At 42.8% G+C, this 20,761-nt stretch overlaps 1 protein-coding gene across 1 annotated transcript; it reads right to left on the reverse strand.

The window, feature by feature from the left end:
* Nucleotides 1-989: 989 nt before the first annotated feature.
* Nucleotides 990-19,127, reverse strand: GTF3C3 (general transcription factor IIIC subunit 3; the record flags this gene model as incomplete). The annotated part of the gene is made up of 18 exons (XM_084264796.1): nucleotides 990-1,748; nucleotides 2,628-2,780; nucleotides 3,583-3,707; nucleotides 4,327-4,517; nucleotides 4,861-5,098; nucleotides 5,760-5,895; nucleotides 6,757-6,858; nucleotides 7,438-7,640; nucleotides 8,053-8,224; nucleotides 8,852-8,955; nucleotides 10,766-10,838; nucleotides 12,544-12,691; nucleotides 13,473-13,638; nucleotides 13,899-14,090; nucleotides 14,599-14,722; nucleotides 15,137-15,333; nucleotides 17,858-17,960; nucleotides 19,029-19,127. The coding sequence occupies 18 exons, from the start codon at nucleotides 19,125-19,127 to the stop codon at nucleotides 1,626-1,628; spliced, it is 2,649 nt and encodes an 882-aa protein (XP_084120922.1). The 3' UTR covers nucleotides 990-1,625.
* Between the last annotated feature and the right edge of the window lie 1,634 nt (nucleotides 19,128-20,761).

Consider the following 20,761-nt stretch of genomic DNA (forward strand, 5'->3'; position numbering starts at 1 on the left):
TGACATCCCCCTGCCAAGCACGTCTCCTCCACTGCAGCCACATGCAGCCTCAGTTTCCCAAAATGGTGGAGTTCCCACCCCCTCACAGTGTCCCAGAGCACTGCTGGAAGAGCAGGCAGGACCCTCTGCTGAGCCTCCCCCATGTAAAAGGCAGCATCAGGGCCCCATGGAGGATGGTGAGCACAGAGCATCACCCCAGGTACGTGCCAGAGGGGATTTAGCTGATGCTCGGCTGGTGCTTGGGAATCAGGATACCCCACAAGGTGATGCTCTCCACCCCACAGCCCCATCCCCTCCACCTCTCCCACTCTCCCCTCCGCTTCCTTCCCTCCTCCTCCATCATGTCCCTGCTGATGTCCCTGCCAGTCCCTTCCTGCGTGCCTGTGGGGGATCCCCTGCCCCCTTGGTGCTGAGCGCTCCCTGGGTACCCCAGGAATCCTCTTGGGAGGAGGAGGGAGCCTTTGCAGACCATTACCAGCAGTATAGCTCCTGTGATGCTGGCCTGAGCCTGTGTCGAGCAGGTGGAGGAGAAAGTGAGAGTGGCCCTGGTGCCCAAAGTCCCTGCAAGGCGACGCTGCACTCATCTCCTCCTTTGGGATGGCAGGGATGGAGGTGCCCTGGGATGCTGAGCCGGGCATGGCGCAGGGTGCACGCTGCCCTTGCAGAAGAAGTGTTCAGTTGTTAGCTGTGGCTAACAAGTATCAAGAGCACTTGGGAGGCAGTGGCATGGTTCATTTTCTGTTCAGCAAACTACCTCGCTGCAAAACATGCTGCAGCCTTAGCGTGCTGTAGCACATAACATACATCCACATTCCTCTATAGACATAGAACAACAATGCTCTCGTTCATTACAATAAAGCTGCTCTTGCAATGTGCTTCCACTGTCACATGGGGCTGTTCAACTGTCAGAAACAAATACGCAGACCATTCACAATGTATGTTAAGGAACAAGCTGTTATGACATCATTACATTAACTTTTGCAATGAGCTATTCAGGAGGATCTGTGTTTGCTGAGAATGAGTAAATATTAACATGGGAATTTTTTATTAACAAGTTCAGAAGAAGAAAAAGGTCACAGGGATTTCAGCAGAACAGAAATCAGTCTCCTTCAAATGGAACAGCTGTGAGGAATACAAAGTCCTAAAAAATTCGGAAGACTTCAAAGATCCTGAAGTACTGAGTTCTCCATCCTCTAAGGATTAGTAGGAGCCCACTTCTGTGTCACAGTAACTTAATGCCACACATTAGAAAACCCTCATCACCTGCGAATGTGGCTTGAACAACCTCACTGGTAACGAGTTGTAATATTGCACATTTTCCCTGATAAAAACCCACTGGACTTCAGTTTTCACTGTTTGGTTCTATAGATGAGACTTCAGAGCAGTGCATCGAAGGGGAGCCAGCAGCAGACAGACTGGAGCATGTCAGCGTTGTGCTGGGAACAGTTTCCATACATGCCCAACACAGTTCAGATGCCCGAAGTAGAAAGAGGCCATAAAGCTACATACAACAGGAACCCTGTCTCTGACCATCTCCAGAAAAAGCTGTACAGAAAACAAGTTTCCCAGCACTGCATAATGCAGAGGCTAATAACACAGAGTATGGATTCCACCTGCCACAAACCTCATACAACTGCGTAGGTATACAACATCTTTTGAGCCATTCTCATATTCCCACTGCTCTGATAAATCAGCGACAAGTTAAAGGCGGTATCTCTCCTCAAGTCCGTCTGGTCCGTTTCTATTCCCTGTAAAAACAATGATTAAACAGTTGTCTACGTGCAAAAATAGCACAGGGCTGAAACACTAGTAGCAATTATAGCAGAATCAAATCATGTATGCATGGTTTATAGAGGCTGGCAGTTGTCTAGAAACAGCAGCAGGATTGCTTATGGGTTTCCACGTGGTGTTAATCACCGAGGAGTGATTACGTATTTGTGCCATTAGCTCACATTAGACAGCCAACTCACAGAACAGGAAAGTACTGGCTTACTTTGTATGCAAAGGCAGACTTTGGCCAGACTGTGAACACTGCCTGTATCTTCTGTATGGCCAGAAGATTGCTGCTTTGACCTCCCAGCGCTATCGCCCATGTTTCTTCCTTTACCAACCCTTCAGGTTCTCCACAGACACTTGAAATTCTTCCACCTACCCATTTGAAAGCTAGGCAACAGCTTTCCCTCAGACCAGGCTGGTAAATGTATGACACATCAATCAACATGTTCTACTACAGATCAGTCAGGTGCATTTAGGCATTCCTGACACGGGTCGGTATTGCTCCAGCATGCTGTTGTATAGCACGGGGGTGTATAGAGAACTCCCAGTTACAATTTCTTGCACATAGTATATATAAAGTTCAGCTACTCATGTAGGCAAAGCTGTTCAGCAACCCTTTTTGCTGCTGCTTTAGCCTATTCATAGGTTTTTGAAGGTAAAAATTATAAACCTTTGCAATGAACACATGCAGAAAGGCATTACCAGGTGACAAGCAGATCTGGGCTTCCAACATCAGGGAATTAGGATACAAATTAAAGGAAACTAAGCCAATGTTTATGCACTTAACTGTGGCTGGGAAATTGACAACAGTGACCTGATTATTCTCTAGGTAACTTCTAAAGACACAGTACCTCTAGGGTGAGAGGAGGAAGCTCCAGCACTTTTTGGTAATAGTGGATGGCCAGGTGCAGCAGCCCCAGCTGGTGAAGGGCACGGCCAAGGTTGTAGAAAGACTCTTGACATGGCCCACGCAGGTCCAAGTACCGGTGAAGGAAGGAGAATCCCTGTACACACATTAGCCACACTTGTGAGTGTTCCCTTTAAGAAGATGCCAACAAAATGTTCTGGAGAAGAGGTGTTTAAATATGTCTACTTAAACTTTTGCTTCATGCTTCTCTACAAATACATATGCAAGTTGAAGGCTAAAACCAAGTCACATTTGATTGCTGAGATCATGAAAACTGCTCTGTCGGTCTCAGGGCCCTTGGTAGCAACAGGTACATCTTGGTAATACACAGAAGGCAGTTAATTAGAACAGTGACTTAGGGCACTAGCTTGCTAAAGTACAGGATACATATGTCTGTGTTTATGTGATATACACACACAAGACTGGTTCACATTCAGAAGAGCTGACCACCCTAAAACACATGCAGCTGAAGGACAGGCTAGAGCAAGATCTTATTTTTTCATTAAAAAGTCTTTAAGCTCTAACCCCCCTAAACATCTTGTGTAAGGGAGGAAAAAAATCCCCAAACCTTCATTCCTTTTCCTTCACTCTGCCTTGGAGAGCAACAATAAATGGTTTCATTCTACAACTTTTCAGAATTCTACAAATTTCTGAACTCCGTGAAACACGAGAGTATTATTTCTGGAATGCAAGTATATTCCTATTCTTTATCTTGTGCTTTTTTTTACCCCAATACCAGTTATCAGGGAAATTACCAGGATATAGTTTTACCAAGTGGCCAAAAATAAACAGCACTGAATAAGGGCACGAAAAATTCACACATCCTAAGCAGCAGGCAAGAGCTCGTGTCTCCTTTTGAAGCCAGCAGGTGTTTGAAATAGAAACAATCCCCAACTCACCTGTACGAGGAGGGCGTGCCTTTTCAGCACGTATTTCTGAGAAGCCATGTGGATGAAAGTCAAGCCAATACAAAGGCTGTACAGAGGCTCATCTGGGTTTGCACGGAAGGCTTGCACGTACTGTCCTGAAAGCAATCAGGATGTTTGTTGTGAAAAGCATTCCTTAAGGATTTAAGGGCAGAAAAAGAATTAAGAAAAGAAACCTAGATCAAAACACACAGGAGATAAACATGGAATAACGTTTTCTATTTTCAGCACCCCTTGGAGTCTGAAGGGAAAATGCAAAACGTGATGCACAAATGTAAGCAGGAAAGAATCAACCACAGGAGGTGAACAAGGTCCTTGCTGGGATTTATATCCCAGACGCCACACATCTTAAGTGTGACATTTGGAGGGCTTGACACCATATGTTTACTTCAAAAGCCTTAAAATGTCCAAGCAACTTTATCTGCTGTTTAAATTGGTCTGTTTCTATCCTTCTTATTATCATTAACCTTAATTATCTTCGCAAGTTGGTTACATCTGCAGTGTGTGGTAAACTTGAGACATAACAGCTTAATTTTTACCAGCAAAGCTCTTCAGCAGTGCTTTGATTTGTGGACAAAGTAACTAAAGCACCCAACCAACACCGTAGGCCACCCACCATTTTCTGATATAGGAAAAAAATACTTTAATAAATCTTCCTCTGAAAAAAACCCCATACATTTGTTACATCTGTTGGCATTAGAACATTAATGAGATTACCAAGAGCATGCTTGAAGCTGCCAGACACAAAGGCGTTGTGCCCATTGAGGACACACAGCGCGTGGTTATCAGGATTTTTCAGCATTAAGCGGAGACAAAAGCGATGGTGCCGGACATCCTGGGACTGCATGGTAACTTGATTGAATATGTTCCATAGCTGAGGTTTGTTGACATTGTCCATTACCATGATTCTACAGAATGAAAAGCACACAAGGATTTAGTAAATACTAATGAATACAGTAAATCCTCTGTCTGCAGTAGAACCTTGAAGGTTTAGGGAAGGTAACAGGTGCGGGTCAGTGACTGAGGCAAAGTTGAAAGACAGAACCAGTGGTTCTGGCCAAATCGACCAACCTACTGCCCCTCTGGAACCAAAGGCTGTCAGCAAGCTCCTGTACTTCCAACAGCCTGGTATGTTTTAGCAAGAGCTGGAAAGCATCAGCCTGCCTCCTTCAGCAGTATTTTCAGCAGTACGGCTACAGCCTCGGTGGAAGCAGCTACAGAACAGTTGGCTCCACCTTCTGCAGTACCCACCTGATGTAGTTGTATGCTTTTCTGAAGTTCTTGTCCAGAATTGCAGCAGAGAGCCCAAAGTATTCCAGTTCCTTGCGCTTCTGTCTATCATCATAAAATGAGTAATATTCCAACGAGGAATCCACTAGCAGCTCTGCCTCCTTGTACCGAGAGAGGTCACATAGGGAATATATAGCCTTCAGGAGGAGGTTCCACCAGTCATCTTTTGTCAGAACACTCGTGAGAACAGCAAAAATCGCTGAAAATGTTGAAGTCAGTAAGTTGGGAAAATCAAAAGAAGAGGGCTAAAATCTTAAAAGTAGTAATAAAAAGAAAGGTGTGTAGGGTCAAAGATCTTTTCAAACACACCTCAGCATTAACAGGTAAAATAAAGAGAAAATACTGACTTTCTTCAGTTTAAGTGCAGGTTATAAAACACCAGCAGAAAAAGTAAAAGCATGGGAAAAAATGGCAAGAAACACACAGAGTTCAAGTTGCAAACACACTACACGAATGAATTAATTACTCCTCCTTATCTACCAAAAGATGCTTAACAATGTAGTCTGAAACATCAGAGTCTGGGCCAGTTAAAAAACTATCACCTCACTTTTAGAACAGGTATTTCTGTTCTGTACTAGATTTACGTGCATCATATTTGAACTGAGGAGAATGCTGAACTGTATGATCTCTATGGGTCCTTCTCAATCTAAATTCTTCTGTACTCTTACTATTTCTCGTTGAATGAGGACTGTTCCCTTAAGTTATATTATCTTTGTTTTTGCTGCCTTCTTTGTCCTAGAAACGTGAAGCACTGTTAACATGAACCACGTGGATTTAGCATACAAAACAGCAAAGGTTATTTCATTTCTCAGAACTAAGGAGTTCATCCTGGTGCTTTGTTTTTAATGAACAGTTGTTACCTTTTGCATCGCAGTTCGCTGTCTCTTGGTCGTCATTGTCAGAAATTTTATCCCTTGACACCTTAATAAGATAGAGGTGTCTCTCTCCAGATTTGGAACTAGATATCAAACACACCTGAGCTCTGCTCATCGCTACCTGGAAACAAATCCAAGGGCAGCATTTCAGATTAACACATCCAATGACAAAGGCAGTTTTACAGCCAATCCATCTTGCTCACGCCACATGCCACAACAGGCCACAGCAAAGCAAGATGATGACAGGGAACACTCTCAAGAGGAGCATTATTTCTGCATGGTCTCGTGCTCCAGTGCAAACTGGGCTGTGCAAAAGAAAGATACAAACTCTTTAACGTGGAAGACATTTCCTGGGATCGGATCATCCCGGTACCTACTGAAATCAAAGCTCTCTGCGTAGAGGCACGACAAGGACAATGCCTTCCTGTGGCAGTTTCAGAAAGTCAGCTAATCACCCAGGGTAATACAACAGTACTGGCGCTGACCGTGATGGATAAACTTGAGGAGTACTATTCCCCTCCCTATTTAAAAATGAACAAAACCCAGTTAACACAAAGCCACCACCACTGTATTTACTGCTAAACAAATTCTTTGGTCTTTTCACCACAAGTAAAGATTAAAAAGGAATTTAAGAAATTCAAAAGAAAATTGTTGAAATGGAAGCCGGTATCAACATTTCAAGAAAGCACTCTGCTGACTGCTGCAAAGGGAGGAAGCAGCTTTAGTATTCAGTGTCTTCTACATACGCCCAGAATCAGGGAACTGAAGTCACTGTATTAAGAATTACACACAAGTGGTTCTCTGTTCTGAGTGCTACAGGTGGGAACACCAGCATTAGGGACTCCCTACAAGACTGCTAACAAAGCAATGAAACCATTTGTTTATAAAACTCACTACACCTTTTCTCTCCAGCCTGTCACTTGGCTTAACCCAACTCATGGCTGTGTGATTTCTTAGGGTGTAGCTGTAAAGACTGGCTTACCTTCAACAGCATTGCCAGCATCGTAAGCAAGGTGTCTGTGTAACCATACATTTTGCCTTGAGAATACAGCAGGGTCGAACGGTGGAGGAGCAGCTTCAATTCCTAGGTAAAACTGAACATTATGATTCAGCCTTTTCCAGAGAGTGAGTTTATAAATCAGGTAATTTTGACTCAGTACAGCACTGAAAGCACTGCAGAACTTTCTACAAGGCTGTAAAAATCTTAGGAGCCACGGGTAAGATCTGCCTAAACTTCCCTCCGGCAGTTACTGTTTCAAATTCTCAAATTTCAGAGGAATTCAGCGTAACTCTTACCTCTAGTGGGTAAGGGGCTATAGACCCTCTGCTAGGCCATCAGTTGCAATCAACAGAGGCCAAAACATGTAGTTTGTATGTGGCAACTACAGATCAAGCCGATGCAAAGCGAATGGTGTCAGGACTGGTTGCCAGGGGTCAAGAGGTGGTACATCACACTGAAGTAACTAGGTGGGACAGAGGAAACACTGATAAAGGGGTCAGGGAGCAAGCGCCCTGCGGGCTCATCCCTGATGCTCGGTTTGAATTGTTAGCTGTGCTCTGAAGGCTCACCATGCTGCAGATGAGAAAGTCTCAATCCCTGTCCTATACAGTTTGACCACTACCAGAGTTTAGCAGAATAATATATCCTAAACTGGAAGCCCACCTGCTGGGCAGCGTTCGCATCCTGAGCCAGCGTATCGGGATCGTACATGGGTTCCAGAGCCTCCAGAGCTTTTTCAGGTCGGCCCAGCTGCTGCTGAAGTGTTGACAGTGAGATTCTTGCATCCAGATGCAACGGAGCAAGATCAACGACTTTGGCATAGCTCTCTGCAGCACACTCCATGTGCCCCAAAGCCTTCAAGCACTCTGGAAATACCAGAACAAGATACAGTTAAATGGCAGAAAATGTTTTCAAATTTTGTGAAATACTTACACTTTTCAGACGCTTCATACAGTTAAAACTACCCAAAACATGTATTATTAAAGCAAAAATACTCAGAAATATGTACTGATGCATCCCCAGTTTCACTTAAAGCAGGATGGAATGCAGAACAGGTGCTGCTTCATGGACATGAAAGTAAAGTATTTTTAGCTGAAGCAAATCTCCATCTACAAGAATAATGTCAGAGCTGTCGAAACAAACCCTGATTACAGTTTTGCAAATATCACTTGTCATCCCAGATGTGAATCTAAGATTTCAGTGACCCCAGACAGAGGTCCCTGGAAATGCTCAGCACCGTGTGACCATCTCTCACTCAGCAGTCCTGCTGCCTCTCACCCGCGTGCCGGAGCCAGACAACAGCCAAGTTGTATCGTTCCGAACAGACAAGGGAACTCAAGAGAGGCAGAGCTGAGTTGTATTCCCCAACATCCAGAAACGCCTCTGCGACGTCCAAATACAAGTCACCCATTTCTTCTGGATTTTGTTCCACCAGAGTTGTCAAAAGAGGCTTTAAAAAAACATACAAACCATTAAAAAGTACAAATAGCCAATGGGAACATTTCTTTAATAAATGGTTATTGGGAGCTCACGGTTTTAAGCTATGGTTTTTATTCTATTTGCATTCTGATCTACACTTCAATTTAAATGTTAGTTTAAAAGCCAAAAAAATAAAAATACATGAATTTCAGAATTCCTGAAATAGCTGCATTTTTCTGTTCTAGACATTTCACATCCTACCCGTCCACGTATTTCATGTCTGACAGGTCAAAGTGCCCATCAGTGAGGACTGCTCTTTAGCAGGGCCACCAAGCCAAGCCAAGCCAAGCCAAGCCAAGCCAAGCCAAGCCAAGCCAAGCCAAGCTGTGCTCCTCAACAACTCTGCCGTGTGGTCCTGGTCTGTCACAGCACATATGCTGTGATTTACTGTGCCTTAGTAATACCTCCACTGGAGGCGTAAGCACAGGTAGAGTGCTTCTGCTGCTACTGGTTTGCTAGGTTTCTCTTGGAGTGGGAGGGAAGCAGAAACAATCTCCGTGGCTCTCCTAATGACCACAGTCATACAAAGACAGGGAAAATCATTTGCTTTAGTAATTTATTAGAACATCCCCCAACTTCTGAGTTGCTTTCTACTTACATTGAGTGGCTCTAGAATGTTCAAGTGAACCAAGCACACCATCAGTTTGACCGTGATGTCTATGGGCACGCCCTCAGGTATGCGGCAGCTGACCTTCTCCACATCTGTGAGAAGACAAAGAATTTCTTTCCAAACCCACAGGCTTTAGAGCAAGCACTTCACAAGCTCTACATCCCCTCCAGGCCATGGCCAGTCTAATAAAGAAAATAGTTTCTCACTGACTCTAGCAAATGTTGGTGTAGGCCTGCCCTCTCCCGCTCTTCTGTGTCTTTCTAGACAGCTGGAACACCTTCTTCCTACTATCTGAATAATTTCATCTGAAGAATCAAGTGCTGTCACGTCTGCAGTTATGCAATTTGCTCTTATGAAGTTAAATCCTGTGTACCAGGGGCCTGTCTGTCTATCTGTCTGTACGTGTTGTTAAGCACGTTGCTAACTACAGAACTTTCCACAACAGATTCAGAATGCAACATGTTGACAATTTATGCACAAGACAAAGAAGTTGACAGTGGTAGCAAATCACCATGCAGCCACGATGCCTCCTCAAGTGCCCTGTTTAAGTTCTCCTTCACCTTAATTCTTCACCAGACATTCAAAGGGTGATCACTACAAACTGCAAGAACTGTGATTGCCAACATAAGGCTTCCCTAGTACCTTCTACAATCACATCCAGTTGCTGCCAATCACAACACATACATTAATGTATCATTCTCTGAACATCTTAATGCCCAGCATGAGAGTAGTTATTCACCTACTGATAAACTCTTACAAAATGAAAATTTTTCTTTCCAAAGAGCATAAGATCAAGTCGCAGACCTGCATGAAATTAAAATTTAAATTATTACCTGAGGCACTGGATTCAGCAACTGGATGACTTTGGTCGTCTGTCACTGCCTCCTGGCTCTCCTGAGTTTCTACCTCTGCCCCTGCATCTTTTTAAAAAGATGAACAGATTACCCTACTAGCACCAACTAAGCCAAAAGTTACTGTATTCTGAATCCACACTTGATAGGTAGCTTAGTCTGAAAAGTGGATTCTTTTTGTTGAAGGACAGAAGAAGAGGAAGCATTCAAAAAAGTGATAAAGCCACAGAGGGCAGGGAACCGAGCTCTTGGGTAGTTTAGAAGCCTTGCCTTACGAAATTACACACTGTGTTTTAATTCCTAGACTCATTACAGTCTTGCTTCATTTAAATTATCTGATACAAGTTTCTATCAGGACAGCTGTCCACTGATCAGCTAACTGTATTTTACCTGGTCTGTTAAAACAAAAAGCCAGCAGAAGTACCTTACACTGCCCTGAGTATGGAATGGATAGCTGCCAACACACAGAACAGACTGTCTGCTTATGGAGCTGGCCTGTTGTGATCATTCTACAGCCCAAACAAACATTTGAAGACCTAATCAATGACAGTCATGCAGCAGGTTTCTCAATGACAGCCTGCTTTATTCAATTACTAGCCTGTATCCCTAGATATCTATGTACCAAAACATTTAAATATTTAACAAGAAGTAGGATTGATGAATAATATCATTCTCAGGTCAAATGATGATAATCTGGAGTACAGATGCCACTAAACTTACTGAATTCTTTTTCAGAAGCTATTTAGTTGGCAGAAATAACTCGCCTAATGTGAACACACCAAGGAATGTTTAGAACTTTAAAAGGCCTCCAGTTGCTTAGAGAGCACTCCTTGTCCTTAATGAGTCAGCAGGGCTAACTGGATATCAGAGTAACTGCTTATAGAAAGCTGAGGTCATGCCATGTAACTCATTAAAAACACTGAAAAGTTTCAAAAGAGAAAAGCCTGTCAATGTGCATCAAAATATACCCAAGAGTTGAAAAGGTTATGGGAAGAAAGATGTCATATTAGAAGAACAGTGGGGTCATAATAACCGCCTGTTAGCTACTCACCTTTTTTCTCATCAGTTGCACTTCTTTCTAACGCTTTCTTTTCAAGTACAATTCCTGCAAAATCTGTAATAACCTAAAACAGATGAGTAATTTGCATCATTTTAAATATCTGAAGGACAGACGGAGTAACAGCCCACGTGACAGCTGTTGCAGACATCACAAAAGCTATCAAAAGAAAAACTGTGTGACTTTCACATGGGGTTAGTTGACAAGTGTTGAGTTTGATCACCTTAATTCTTTGTGTGCTATTTTTGACTACTCAGATGATCCAATCAGGATGTCTTTAGCAAATACAACAGTTACTTTCATCACAACTACTAAAGTTTTAAACTTTTATTGCTGCTTTTAACGCCTACTGGAAGACAGAAAAGGAAAGCGAAGCACCAGGTACACAACTGAACTCTCCACAGATCTTTCCAAAGTGCACCAAGGACTCCTCAGCACCATACATCACAAGGAAACCACATGGTTTGTCTCAGTTAAAAAAAAAAATCACAGCTATATACAGACAATACAGACAACAGCCCTGTCACATACATCACGACCTCAACACAACTGGTGTAATTCAAAGGAGCAACTAATTAAAAAAATAAGAATCAAAGACAGACAATTCAAGACATTCACTTGCCAGTGGGAAGGCATGAGGGGAGAAACCCACAAGCATAAAGGACTCTTGGGCTAAGACCTGGTTTGGCATAAAACAAAATACTTAAGTCATTACTGTTGCCAAGCAAGCATGATAAAACACAGCGTACCTCGGCCTCAGAGGAACATACCAGGTGACTGCATTAAGATAATAATTTTTAAAGCCTCAGTCTACCAGCTCCAATACAGATTCAGCTATCTTGGAAGAAGAATCACAAGAATAGACCCAAGGAGAACCATCAAGACCAAAAAGGGAAACAGCCTTATGACTTAGAACCGTATTCACAAACCTGGCAGCTGGATACTGTGTACATAAAATTAACTGTTCAATTTCTAAAATGGGAAGAAGTATAGAGATGGGGCAGAGAAAATGTTTGCAGGCTTGTGAAGATTTACATGGACAAAGACATAAACAAAATCTTAAGGAGAAAACATTAAAAGGTAATTAATATCAACAAATAAGAACACTCACAAGGAGCAAGTCCCAGGTATGAGTGTCTCTCCAATCCATCTGGGAAAGCATAACAATGGCCAGATACAAAAGACTTTCTTCTCAAAGCCAGCTTAAATCACTCATGAAACATGCCTGAAAAGTGAGGTCTAAAACCCACTAGAACAAACTGGGAACAGATAAGTGATCTTCTCCAATTCCTCATGCCTTAGAGTCAAGATGTATTGTCTTTATGGAAGGTCTGGTTGATGCTTAATGCATAGATGATTAGTCATAACACAGGAGTGCCAGATAAAGAAACAAGGGGCTGCATGTGAACCGTCAGACCATTCAGTGACACCCTTCTAACCCTGGAGAACAGCTTTTGCAGGTACCACTCACAAAAACAGCTCACAGGTCTTCCTCGGCTACTAAGCTTATGGCAGTTGTAGAGGAGGAGAGGAAGGATCCCAGGATTTTAAACCTGGAACAGCACACAAGTCTGTCAGCCCCTAATTTATTAAATCAAGCTATTAACTTCAATGCTAATTACTACAGAACTAATAAAAAGCAATCTGAATGTGATCAGCTCTATCGCTATAGAAACGTGACCAAATTTAAGCGCTAGAGGAATATAAACAGCCCATCCTGACTGGCAAAGGGGTGCTGAACACCATACAGAAGCACATTTAATTCTCCATACCGCCAGTGCTTTGTCATACTGTTTGGAAGAGATGTACAGCTCGGCTGCAATGTTAACATCCTCCATGGAGACAAGGCTCTGGTGTTTAGTAAAGGCTTCTTCTACTATCTCAATAGCAGCGGTCACATCATTAGCTTCATAGTAACTCCTAAAAAACACAGTTATGCAATACTAAGTATTTAAGGTAAATGACAGCATGAATTGAACATCAGCAAAGCATTTTTTGTATTTCTTTTACTTTTGTCTATTACAAAATACCTTTATTAGCAAGAGTAAGCTACAAAAGACAGTGAAAAAGAGCAGGTGCTTTCTTTTCTTACAACTGTTGACAATTTTTATGTATTTGAAATAAATGCAACAACTTTCTACCCTGGATGTTAGGACATCACCGGTGTTTTCTCAAGAGAGCTACACAACAAGCCGCCTGTCTCAGACAAGCTTCTCTGACTTGACCTGCTCTCACTAGCAGAAAAGGAGAGGCAGATTTTTACTTGCTCCAGAAATTAATTACGAATTAAATATAAATTATATTCTGTTGCTGATGGTTTCTATTTCAGATTGAATAGTTGGTTTCACTCAGATTTACTGGTGATAAGTTTTCAGGTCTCTAGGGACATTCTATAGATTAAAGATGTATTGCACTTGTATATAATTGTTGTTTTTTCAGTAAGCAGTATTTGCATTGTATTCTCTTACTCCGAGAGAAGGCAGTGCTTCTAAGATAATGTATTGATCCTACACAGGATAATTCCCACATGTTAGACACTGGAAAAAACACAGTAGCTGGGGAACACGTGCAGTGTGGGTCACCCCCCAGCATTCCTTGATTTCAGCTACATACTCAGCTTGCATCAGCTGCAGAGTTTATTAGCGCCATTCACTGAGAAACTCTGGAAAAGCAACTCAGGCTGTCTGTAAGTCCAACTCACTTTGCCATGTCTCTAGCCAACTGCATGAAGCGCTCTCCATCAGAGGGCGACAGGAGGTTCAAAACACGCCTGTAGCCATCCATGGCCGTCTTATGTTCCCCCAGCTGCTCATAGAGGCTTGATCTCTCCCACAAGTAACGCACATTGGTTGGGTCGTACTTCAGAGCTACAAGAAGAAAAATCCTCTTAGTAACCTAGTTTAGATAAAGGTAACAACGAGTTTCACATTCATCTCTCTGACTAGATGAATGTTAATAGGCATGCACAAGCTTTTCATAAGAAAAGGGCATCCTGTGTTAAAGATTCGTGAACCTTTTACCAAAGTCTGGACAGAGGTACCAGAACCTTAGCAAGCTGCAGCAAACTAAATTAGAGAGCAGAAGCACTTAACGTTTATTTTAAAACATAAAATGGTTGCTACGCTACCTTTTGTGTAGCAAAAAACAGCCTGTTTAATATTGTCCTGTTCCAGTGACATTTCTGCTAGTCTAACCCATTCTTCAGTGTCACTAGGATTCAAGTGAGCTGCAATCAGTTCAAACTGTAACGACTTCTCCATATCACCCTGGTCTTCATAGATCATGGCAAGCGTGGAGAAGGGCTCATGAGCAAGAGGAGCTGTGTAAAAACAAAAGGAATGCTTAAGAAGTGTTGCTTTAAAACTACCCTGAAAACAAATAACTTGCCTTTCTGCAAACAACAGATATCAGAATTCTATGAAATATCAACACCACTCTGTTTAAGTTCAGAAGAAAACTCACAGAGAAGCTTCCAATTCATGTTTATAAATTATTAAACAGCCTGACTGAACCTAACAACAGCCATTTGCAGCATTATTCCACACTGCAAGTCATGCTGACGTCTACACAGTTCTACGCAGACAATGAAAGCAAACTGTGTAAAGCTGAGCACAGGCCCGGGCCTCTGCAGAATCAGGCTGCAAGTTTCTTTTTATAAGCAAAATAATAAAGGAAATGCACTGCATATTCTTAATTCCACACCACTTACACAGTGGCATTCCTTGCACTGAGTATTTTCATCATCAGTGAAGCCACAGTGAGTTTTCCTGATGCACATGATAACTTCACCCCATCCTTGAAGCCAAAGTCTTCTCGCCCTCACGTACCTTGCCGAATGATCTCCATGCACATTAGAATAGCCTCCTCACGTTCTCCTCGCGCAAACCTGATGTTGGCCTCTCCCATCAGCCCCCTCAAAGCACGAGGAAGTTTGCTGCGAGGTCTTTTCTCCTAAGTGGAAAAGGGATGTTATTTCTGCCACGGATTCAGTTGCGCCCAATCCAGAAGACATCAATCATACCTGCTGCTTTACACAACCTAACAGCAAGTTAGTGAAGTACCAGCAATATTAAACTGACCAGCCACAATTACTTGTTAATATTTGTAACTGGCAGAGTAACTCCGGTGTCTAACACAAATGCAATCCCAGCAGTGGAGAACCTCACTTCATTACTCTCAAAGTTTGCAAATCTACAGTAATTTTCTAAAAAACAAAGACAGGCAGCACCAACGTAAGCAGAAGTACCCATCACAAAATTATTTTCAAGCAAGTTTCTCATCAGGCAGCTAAAATCACACAAACTTGAACTTATGCCCTGTGCTTCAGGAGTCACGGGGAAGTAAAATGAAAGTTTGAATACTTGCTTTCATCATCTTCTTGGTCTCTCGATTAAGTACCATCTCCAACACAAAAGCATCTCCAGCTGTGGGTTGCTCGGTAGTTTCTTCCTCTTCTTCCTCCTCCTCCTCCTCCTCTTCATCATCGTCCTCCTCTTCGTTTTCCCCAAGCATGGATGCAAAGACCCGATGAACAGATTTACTGACGCCATCTGAAGTTTCTCCTGGTTGAGAAAGAAGCAAAAAAGGTTTATGACATAATCACAAGTACACACTGCTTATCAGGGCGAGTGCAGAGAAAACAGAGTTCTTCATGATTAGTAGCCCTCTTGAAACAGTTACTCTATAAGAAAAAAGGCCTGCAGAAATACAGAAAAACTATTAACAACCTCTCTGGTTTTAAAACTCTGCGTTATTCATCACCAATGATTAGCAGACCTCAGCCTCTAGCATTTTTTGGATATTTGAAATGAAAGCCTAGAGAAACACACAGAACAAAGCAACAATTTATTCAACATTTTTACTGATCCATACAAAAGAAGCATATTAAAGCAATTTTCAAGCACTGACTGGTTGGATGGGATTAAGCTTTGCAGCTGAAGAGGCTAAGTGGGCAGACAATTACGCTAAACAAAAATCCAGCAACCGATTTTTAGAAGTAATTTCAAACAAGATCTTGTAACCATTCTGTCTATGACAATAAGTGCCTTTTAACGTGTATAAATGCAAAATCCAGATTATTCACATTTCTCCTTTTTTTAAAGAAAGATTATTTAAAATAAGTAAGAATATGCTGATATATATATATAAAATACATGCTTAAAGTGTTGAATTTTTAAAATTTTCACATTCTTTAACTACAACTTTTCATTGCTAAGTTAACCCATGCTTATAACTGCCCAGAAGTCTATATTGATGCAAAATACCAAAATAAGTAGTATTGAAAGGTTTCAGCTAGGAGATTGGGCATCTACAGATCAATTAAAAGAATAACCATGGTATCAAGTTGGGACTGAAAAATAAATCTATCATATTTCATATATATAAGAGGGATTTGGGTTCTACACCAGAGTTTATGGTTATTTTCTTATTTGCTTCTTTTTCCTGATTTGGATATTAAACATCTAAAAATCAAGACTTCTTTTCCCTCCAGTCTGATAAAAACTGTTAATTTAATTTCCCTTTTATTTCAGTCTCCTTTGCTGCAGGCATCATCTGCAGCTGATTAGTCCTGAAGATTTGTTTACCATCAGTTTCATCCTGAAGATTCTAGCCAATTAGTCCTGAAGATTTGTGTATCAGAAGTGATTTTAACATTGACCATTCCTAGAATTTTTCTTCTGAATATCCCAAGCTTAATTCTAATAGCAACTCTGAAACAGTTCCTGTTAACACGCACAACTGAAACTACAGCCTCATTATTTTCCCTTTTCTTGATTCTGACTGTCCTCTGCATTGAGAGCAGGAGTAGTGCTGTCACACAAGTCTATCAGGATCTGTTTTCTCTTACACAGCAAGATCACGTGCATGAAAAAACACGTAAGAGACCAGGCAGGGTACAGAGCAGAAAAGAGCAGCTTGGAAGTATTTCAGAGACACGAGTAAAAAGAAGGGGACCTGTGGTATCTTGCTCCAACCATGCTTCCAGTGTTCATTTTCTGTCCTTCTAGGATGAGGTCTGCCCATAATTTCAAAATCAAGGCACTGTTGATGCACATTTTTGGTGAGACAATTTAAAGCCTATTTTTGAAATTTAGGAAGAAAAAAAAACCCAACCAGAATTATGAGAATTTTCATTGAAAGTAGCCAAAGGAGCCTAAGAGCCAATGCAAAGAGATACAAGATTGCACTTTGCTATCTCACAGCGTTGGTAATCCCACAAGAATATGCCCCAGTGCACAGAGCACAACTTCTGAAGAGGAGGTGTCTGAAACAGACCACAGCACTCTAAAACCCAAACCGAAATCCAGGACCTGAGACATGGGATCAACAAGCACTGAAGCAAACTAGAGAGAGCAGTGCTGCTTCTACCACTTCCTGCAAGTCCTTCCACTGTGTAGGAACCCCAAGGAAGTTAAGCTTATTTTTCTAGGGATCTAAAGAGATATTACCATCCCAATAAATGCACAAGAAGAAAACCAGGCAGGGAATCTGTAGCTACGAATATCCAGCAGAAAAGAGAGAGAGAAATAAATGTAGGATAACTGAGTATAAGGGAAAAAAATCCCAAAAAACCAATACAGAGAAAAAAAGAAATGCCCCACTAGCTATACTATTTCATTCTGGATTACAATGGAAGAACACTCACACGGGAGCATCAAATACACTGAAACATTCAAGTCTCAGCAAAGAGATGAAGAGGAAAAAAAGCCAAAACAAAATAGACAGAGATGTTAAAAATTTCAAATTATTTATAACTTTATAGAGAGTATATAATTGAGACCACATGGTTACAAGCCAAGTGTTAAAGTAAATTTCTTTAGCACCAGGAGGGGAAAATCAGAAGGTTTGCCAGAAAACGATGACCAATTGGCTAGATCCAGCCCCTTAAAAACACAGAACAAAGTTAAAATGCTGTCTTTGCCTGAGAACATCCTGCAAAGAAATTCATTCCAACCATGTAGTTCAACACCCACAGGTTCAAAAGAAGAAGCCAGGTTAGGTACAGAAAGTCAGCTATCAAAGAGCAAATGCTTTCAACGACCTTGTGAATACATTTTTCACTGAAATTATGATGTTGACATTTACCATCAGTTTCATCCTGACTTTGGGATTTCCCAGATGCTTTTCTGGATGAAGATGGAGCCTCTATGTCTTCGGTGTTTTCCTCAGCAGATGCATTTTCACCATCCTATGCAGACCAAAAGTATTAGTTATCAGCTTTATAACATGACCCCTTCCTATCTCCCCTAATATTTACAGTTAGCATTTAGACCGTGGATTTCCAGCTTTTGCACTGCCAGTGAAAATGGTGGAATAAGCACTATATTTTTAAACACAGAAGACCCAGCATTACTTGCTTTCAAGACTTTTATATTCTTAGCCATGCGAGGTGATTCAGATGGTGACTGTTGAATTACTTTTGACTGAAGAGACTAGCTCGCTGCCTATTTGGCATTACAGACAGGTAGGGTGACGTGGACAACTGTATTAAAAAAAGCAGTTACAAGTGTGCAACTTTCCAAAGCCTGCCTTTTCAAAACACAAAATGAAGTACCAACCTAGCACTTGTTAACCCAGTAAGAAGGTTGCCTTAGGATATCACTTGTCTTTCTGTGTCAGCTGAACTCTGCTGAATTTGCTGATGACTAGCAAATACAGATACTCAGTTGCATTTTGACATAAAGATGTCAAAGTTAACTTTAACTATGACACTCCAACCAAGCGTACAGAACTCAGAATACCTCCACCTGCTTACTTCCAGACACAAAGCTGTCCCTGTGTTTGCTGCTGCCAGGAAGACACAGCGATTATTAGCACGAGGAGTCAAACTGGATGGCTTCCTTTGATCTCAAACAGAAGATGGTGGGGAAGAGGCAGCAGTGTACGCTGCATGATTCCAAACCCTGCCTCTGCTCCTTGCGCCAGCCGCAAGGAGAAGTTAATCACGGTGCCGGAGGTAATTGCTAGAGCCTTTGCCAAGCACAGGGACACGAGCCACACGGGCACGAAGCAAAATGGTGCACGCCGCACTCCTGGAAGGCGGGTGCTTTTCTGAACGACTTAGCGACCTTCACAGATCGGTTTCTTATTACTGCAGCGCAGAAGTTAACGATGGTGTAGCCAGCAACGACCAGCTGAGCGCGGCAAACGCTGCACAGAGAGAAGGGGCAGCCGCGCCGCCCTGAGGCGGCCCGCGCCCTGCCAGCTGCTGGCACGCAGGGAGCGGGCCGCGGGCCGTCAGGAGGGCCAGACTCACCTTCTCGCGGCTCTTGCGCTCCTCCCGCCGCCGCTCGAACTCCTCGAAGGAGATCTTCCCCTCCAGATAATCGATCAGCTCCGGGCTGAAGCCAGACATCCCGCCGGTACCACCCGGGAGCGGGAGGAGCTTCCGCCGGCGCCGGGAGAACCTCGTTCAGGCCAGGACGCAGGTCCCTCCGCTAAGGCGCCCGCCCCGCCCCGCGCCCTCACGTACGAGTTCCGCGCGGCCCGGCGCCGCTGCCTTGAGGCAGGGGGAGCGTCAGCCCTTAGGCGCGGGCAGCCGAGGTGCTGGGGTGTGAAGGGAGGCTCGAGCCCGAGGTGGCTGCGGGGAGCCGCGTCGGCAGGCGCTGCTCCTGTGCTCGCTGCCTCGGAGGGACCCGCGGCACGCAGGCGAGGCATGAGGGCAGCTCCTCACTGAGGAAGCTCACCGTTAAGAGATGGGAGATCATCTTTTGCTACCTCAGACGCAGGTGTCACTGGTACATTGGAAGGGTTTTTCAACTTCATACGTGTATACAGCTGTCGCCTAGTTGAAATAGTGACTGGGGCAGGGTCAGAAAAGGGGGGCCGGGCCCCTCTTTTACAGGCACCCAGCAGGCCTGGGCCAGGTCTCTGTCAGGCCCTATCCCCCCCTTTCCCCTTCAGTCTCGCCTAGAAGGCTGCTGATAAAATAGCATCTAAAAACCCACAGCCAAACGCAAAGAAACCACACCACAAAATAAACCCCACACCACTGCAAAACAGTTTATGAGGTGTAGCTCAAAGCGAAAGGTACCGTTTATTTACCGGTTTTGAACAAAGAGGCTCAGCAGCCATTGAAAGCACTCTGCTACACTCCCATTTATTCACCTGCAAACACACACACACACTGCTAGGCACAGGGCAGTACCCAAATCACACGTTTGTCAACAGACAGCAAGTGTGCTAATTACAACATGACATCAGATTCCATAGTAAAAACTGATAGTGAGGAAATTTTAAGTTTTCAGGGAACAGTTAAAAAGTGAAGGCAGTAATACTTTGCTGTGAAGGTTAACACTTCGCATGAAGTTCCAAGGTTAATGCCTGAAGAAAAAAAAAAAAGAAAAAGAAACAACAGGATGAGAGACAAACACATATTTGCATCCAAACCAAGGCCTGGTCACACTGGCTGAAATACCTCTGCTTTCAGAAAACTGTTTTGAGCACTGAAGAGAACAGCTGTGATCCTCCTGAGTTATATAGGACAAATTACTTCCATCAGTCATTTTCTCTCTGTTGCTCTACTACAGCTATTAGCATCCCTTCTGAAGTCCCTTTTAATTCATTTGTCATGCACAATAATCAGTGTGGTAAATCTGTTTTCCTGACACACAAACTAGGCAAAAAAGAGAACTTGGTATTAATGTGTGAATGCAGTTATCATTATCCATGATAACATGAACAGTGGAGCTGTGCTGTTGGTTATAGAAAGAGATGTGCTTGGACAGAGCTAAAAATCCTAACCTGAATATTCATTACTAATCAATCTCAAAAGTAATGGGTAAATCACCAAAATGCTTAGATTCAGATCTCACTGAAATCTTTGCTTATTTATAAAATGTGAGAAAACAAAGATTTGCCTTTCCTCAAAACTGCCAGTGTTCACTGACTCTTCAAAGTGAGGTACAACAGGATTTGTTTGTTACAGAATAGGGTTATGCATAGATAAAATAGCCAAGAAATGCCTGCTATAAACTGAGGCACACTTCA

This window comes from Gallinula chloropus (genome assembly GCF_964237585.1).
Source record: "Gallinula chloropus genome assembly, chromosome: 5".
Classification (NCBI taxonomy): Eukaryota; Metazoa; Chordata; class Aves; order Gruiformes; family Rallidae; genus Gallinula; species Gallinula chloropus.